General features: G+C 41.7%; 1 protein-coding gene across 1 annotated transcript in view; it reads right to left on the bottom strand.

The window, feature by feature from the left end:
• Nucleotides 1–5274, bottom strand: part of Dhx29 (DExH-box helicase 29) — a 57649-nt gene that overhangs the window by 19586 nt on the left and 32789 nt on the right. Inside the window, exons 13-14 of the mRNA XM_004623223.2 lie at nucleotides 2883–3059; nucleotides 2060–2197 (exon numbers count right to left, since the gene is read on the bottom strand). Of these exons, the coding sequence (XP_004623280.1) occupies nucleotides 2060–2197; nucleotides 2883–3059 (315 nt within the window). The remainder of the gene's footprint in view (nucleotides 1–2059; nucleotides 2198–2882; nucleotides 3060–5274) is intronic.

Here is a 5274-nt window from a genome sequence, read left to right as displayed (position 1 = left end):
AGCTGTCCACTGTTACCACCCCTATTTAATACAGTTGTGGAAACACAAGCCAGAGCAATTAGACCAGAAAAAGAAAAAAAGAAAGAAAGAAAGAAAGAAAGAAAGAAAGAAAGAAAGAAAGAAAAAAAGGAGTAAGGACAGAAAAGGAAGAAGTTGAATTATTATTTGTGGAAGATATGATACTCTACATAAAAGATACAAAAGTTCCACCAAAGATTTCTACATTTAATAACCAAATTCAGTAGTGTCGATGGCTAGTCAACACCCCCAAATCAATAGCATTCTATACACTAATAACAAATGAACTGAGAAGAAATTAGGGAAGCACCTTTCACAATAGCACCTAAAAAATGAATTACTTAGGAATCAATCTAACAAAGGAAGAAAAAAACTCTACACTGAAAATTACAGTATTAAGCGCTGGTGAAATAGGTCAGCAGACCAAGCACCTGCACAGGCAAGTGCAGGGACTGGGGTTCAATCCCTGACACCACTTGCCACACTGGCCCTGGACCCCGGTGTGCTGAGCTGGCCACTAATTCCGGGTGTGGTGGTGCATGCCTATAACCCCAGAGATGGGGAGGTTAAGACAGGAGGATCATGACGAGTTTGAGCTGCATAATGAGATGCCGAACCAAATAAATTTTATTTTTTTAATTTTTTTATTTATTTATTTTTTTAAATTATTTTTATTTTTATTTATGTGTGGCCAGCTCAGCCCACCAGGGGGCGGGCTGGCTGGCATGTGGTGCTGGGGGATGGAACCGTGGTACCTGTGCTTTGCTAAGCTTGTTCTAAGTAGGTACTTTAGACCACTGAGCCATCTCACCAGCCCCACCAAATAAATTTTTTTAAAAAAGGAAAATTACAGTATTCTGTAATATTAATATCTGATTAAACAAAGGGTCATGGTTTTAATTTTTTGTAAGCACTTAGGCTATAGATAGCTTTTGTGAAAGATTAAAAATACTACCACCATTTGAGATGCAAACTGAAACAACACTGAGATTTCATCTGGCTCTAGAAATCATGACTAGTACCAAGAAATTAACCAACACCACATGCAGATGTGGGGATAAAGGAACTCTTCTCCACTGTGGGTGGGAGTGTACACTGGCAACAGCTTACCTCCACAGTGGTAAAACCACTGTGGAGATTCCTCAAAACACTACAACTGAGATCCCATTTGACCCAGCTATTCCCTCTCTGGGTATCATCCCATAAGAATTAAAAACATCACAGCGACACACGCACACCCATGTTTATAGCAGCACAGTTTGTAACAGCCAGATCTTGTCAACAACTCAAATGCTCATCAGCTGAATGGACAAAAAAGATGTGGGTTTTTATACAATGGAGTACTACTCAGCTATAAAGAAGGACAAACTTGAAACATTTCTAAGCAACTGGATGCTCGTTGAGACCATACTCTCAAGTGAAATAAACTGCTCACATGTGTGTACACATTGCACTGTCTCTAAGGTGATGCACAAGGGGAAATAAGGACCAAAGCGAATAAAATATACTGTGAAACAGAAGAAACTGTTCAGAACAAAGGGGAACTTGGGAGGGTAGAAGGGGAAGGGAGGAAAGGCGGGGAAAAGAAAACAGTAAAAGAAGGATGAAATGGAAACAAAACTTATGTAAACGGGGAGAGGAAGAAGTGTTGAAGGGAGGGGAGGGAGTTGGGGGAAAAAGGGACCAGGTTATATACCATGTATAGGTACAAATTCCCTGAGGTGAATGTGGTCATTATGTCTCACTAAATTGTACCAATAAACTTTTTTTTTTTTTTTTAATATTTATTTATTTTTATTTATTACATTTATTTATTGTGTGTGTGTGTGTGTGTGGCCAGCTCAGCCCACCAGGGGGCGCGGCTGGCATGTGGTGCTGGAGGATCGAACCGAGGTCCCTGTGCTTTGCCAAGCTTGTTTCAAGTAGGTGCCCTAGACCACCGAGCCATCTCGCCAGCCCTGTACCAATAAACTTGATAAGAAAAACCCAACAAGCTCTTGTGGTAGGTTACAGATGATACTGCTAGTATTTTCTTTTTTACCTGAATCTTTATTCCTCCAGCTTTGCTTGTAATATTAATGGTTATTTCTTCTTCTTCCTCCAGAAATTTCTGACAATATTCTGAGTCTTTCTCGAGTACAAATCCTGTTTCTTCTATTATATCTTCCAGATGAAAAACCTACATAGAGTGAGGCATGTAAGTAGACAAGCCCAAATTCATTTCAGTAAGTATTACTTTAAAGAGAACAGGGAATTAATGTTTTTTGAATGATGCCTAACTAATTTAGAAGATTAAGAGAAAACTTTTTTAGTATTCTTTCAGAAGTGAAGAACCTGGTTGACATAAGTGGGCCTGCTGCTAAAGACTCAGGAGAAACTACATTGTGGTCTTAAGAAAATACAACAGTAAGGACCGGGGAGATGGCTCAGTGGAATAAGCGCTTCCCTGGCAAGCGCAAGGGTCTGAGTTCAATCCCCAGTTCCACAAAAAAAAAAAAAAAAGAAAGAAAAAAACAACAGTATACTGAACTAAAAAGCATTAACGATAGAAAGCTTTGAGGCCCTGCCCTCCACGTGAGGGCGGGTGAGAAAGGTCGCCCTCCTGCCAGGCAGCCACTCTCAATCTGGATATCCCGACTCTGGCATGAGCGCGCCGTCGCCCCCCACCGAGCTCTGCTGTCACAACTACTAACGGCCTACCCCACCAACCTGCGGGCACAGCAGCGCCGGGTATGCGACCCCCTGGCCATCTCCAGGTCCTCTCTTGATACACGGAATGCTAGGACTCGTTCCGGGCTCAGAGTCTAAGCACCTGTCTCCTGGGGAAACTGGGGTGAATGTAGCTCAGTGTGCTAACAACTCACCTCAACGGGGAAACTTCTTCCGGAAATTCTGAGAATGGGACAATGTGTGAAATACGTAGAAAACTTTTCACTGTCTACAGTGGCACTCATCAGAATCAAGTGCAGATCAGAACGCTTCTGGAGAATTTCTTTCAGGATACTCAGCAGGAAATCTGACTGGACACTTCTCTCATGAACCTATAATGCAAAGGCGATACGAAAGTTCACCACCTATGAGGTCCAGCAAGAGGATGAAATAATATGACACCCAAATGTACCGGAAGTTCACCAATATTTCAGTGTAGAGTCAGTGCATGTGGAGGGGGGGATCTGCATGCTTCAAACAAGGCAGAACTTCAGAATAAGGATAAAGTCATTCTTTAAAATTGAAACTGGTAAAAACTGGCATATAATAAATACCATTACCCGTAATAATAGAACTCCAACTTAAGAGATGGTTTATAATCAGAGCAGATGTAGCTCATAATATTAGGTTATCGCCCAATTTCCCTCCTAACCCCTGCCACTAATATAAAATTATGTAAGACAAACAATGTATCCACTATGTAGACAAAAGGGAGTAGATTAGTAGAATCTGCTAGGGTCACTATCATCCTCCAAAGAGGGTGGGGAGGAGGCTTTGTCCCCTTCCCACAGATGTATCTCAGGAAAGAGGAGCAGCGTATACCTGTTAAGAGACCACAGAAGAGGTGCTCTGTCAGAATTAAATACCTGCTGAATGTACAGGTCTATCTTATAACCTTCTGTGTCTTATTCCTATCTCGTTTTATTCTGTAACAGATGGACGGCAGCGTACAAGACGAAGTATATCAAGATAACACACAGGTTTCATCATTTGCTGGCTGGAAAGTGTTCAGTACCTGGCAGTGATTACTTGAGTTCGATTCTTAGCTTGGCCTCTTACGAGTATGATTTTGGAAAAGTTATTTAAGTATATCTAGATCAATCTCCCTTTCTATAAAAGGAAAATACAAGTAATAATCAAATGAGATAATGCAAAGCTTTAAAACAGGGTGTACAAAACTGAAAGTGCTCAGCATTGTTGGCTGCTAAGGACTGCGAGTTACCAAGGACAGTTCTCTTCATTTGAGAGCTGTCAGTCCAGCAGAAGACACTGCGCCTTCCTTGGACACTGTCTGCTGTACATATGCCTTCCTTGTGCAGTGGAAACTGTAAGTTACTTAGGATGAGTAGCTGAGCCAGGTCATTAGGATGGCTACTAAGAGAGACTCCCAGTAATCCTGAGAAGTGAAAGATGAATTTGAAAAAGAAGAGAAGACCAGGGAGCTAGCTCAGTGGTCTAAGCGCCTGCCTGGCAAGCGCAAGAACTTGGGTTTGATTCCCGGCACTGCATGCTGTCCCAGCCCCCGAAACCAGGTGTGGTGGTGCATGTCTGTAATTCCAGTGCTGGGGAGGCTGAGACAGGAGGATCACTACAAGTCCAAGCTGTGTAGCGAGACCCTGTACCAAATAAATAAATAAACAAACAAACAAACAAACAAAAATACATGATTTTAAATGTTTTTTTAAAAAGAAAGAAAAAAGATGCCTGATGAGAAAGGGAGGAAGAACTGTTCAGGTCAAGGGACCACATGTGTATAAAATCACAGTGGGTATGTGAGGCTCTGGGTCAGCCCCATCACCCCCCAAACCAACCAAACAAAAATAATCACAGTACAAAGGGGCATCACAACATATTTGAGGAATCTGAAAACAATGATTTGAGAACAGGATGCGAGATAGACGAGAGATAAAAACTGCAGATACTTAGTAAGCCTTTGTCAGCCAGGTTAAGGAGCTGAGAGTTTATCCTAATGAACCAAGAAGTCCCTGGGGTAAATGAAGGCGCTGGAAAGTGGGAAAGAAAACAGCATGGCCTGGCTTTTATCTTAAAGGAATGCTCCGGCTCTAACGTGGAGAATTTAATTCACAAGAGGCGATCTGGGCATGGAGGCACCGCCTGTAGTCCCAGTACGCAGGAGGCTGAGGCAGGACTGCCACTGAGTTCGAGGTCAGTCTGTGCTCTATAGTGAGTTCAAGGCCGGCCTGAACTATTATATAAAAAATAAATAAATACAAATAAAAATTAATTTATGAAAGACTTTTACAATAATTAAAGAGATATTGGTAGGTTCTCCAACTACTAGATATCTTTAGTTTCTGCAACTATAAATTCATCATCTTAAAAAATTATTTCCCCCCATTCCTTTTCACTTCTGAATCTCAAGTCAAGGACCCCAAAACCTACCTAGCCAAACCACCAAAGCAAAACACCAGACATTTCTTGGTTTTTCTCCCACATCCCCTAAATAAGTCACCTTGTCATGTATATTGTCCCTGTCTCAAACTCATTCACGTTTCTCCAAATGCAGCCTGGCTTTATCAGGGGATT

The sequence above is a fragment of the Octodon degus genome, unplaced genomic scaffold (assembly GCF_000260255.1).
Source record: "Octodon degus isolate 3935 unplaced genomic scaffold, OctDeg1.0 scaffold00001, whole genome shotgun sequence".
Lineage (NCBI taxonomy): Eukaryota > Metazoa > Chordata > Mammalia > Rodentia > Octodontidae > Octodon > Octodon degus.
The sequence above is the reverse complement of the archived record's forward strand: the minus strand, read 5'-3'. Positions and strand labels throughout refer to the sequence as shown.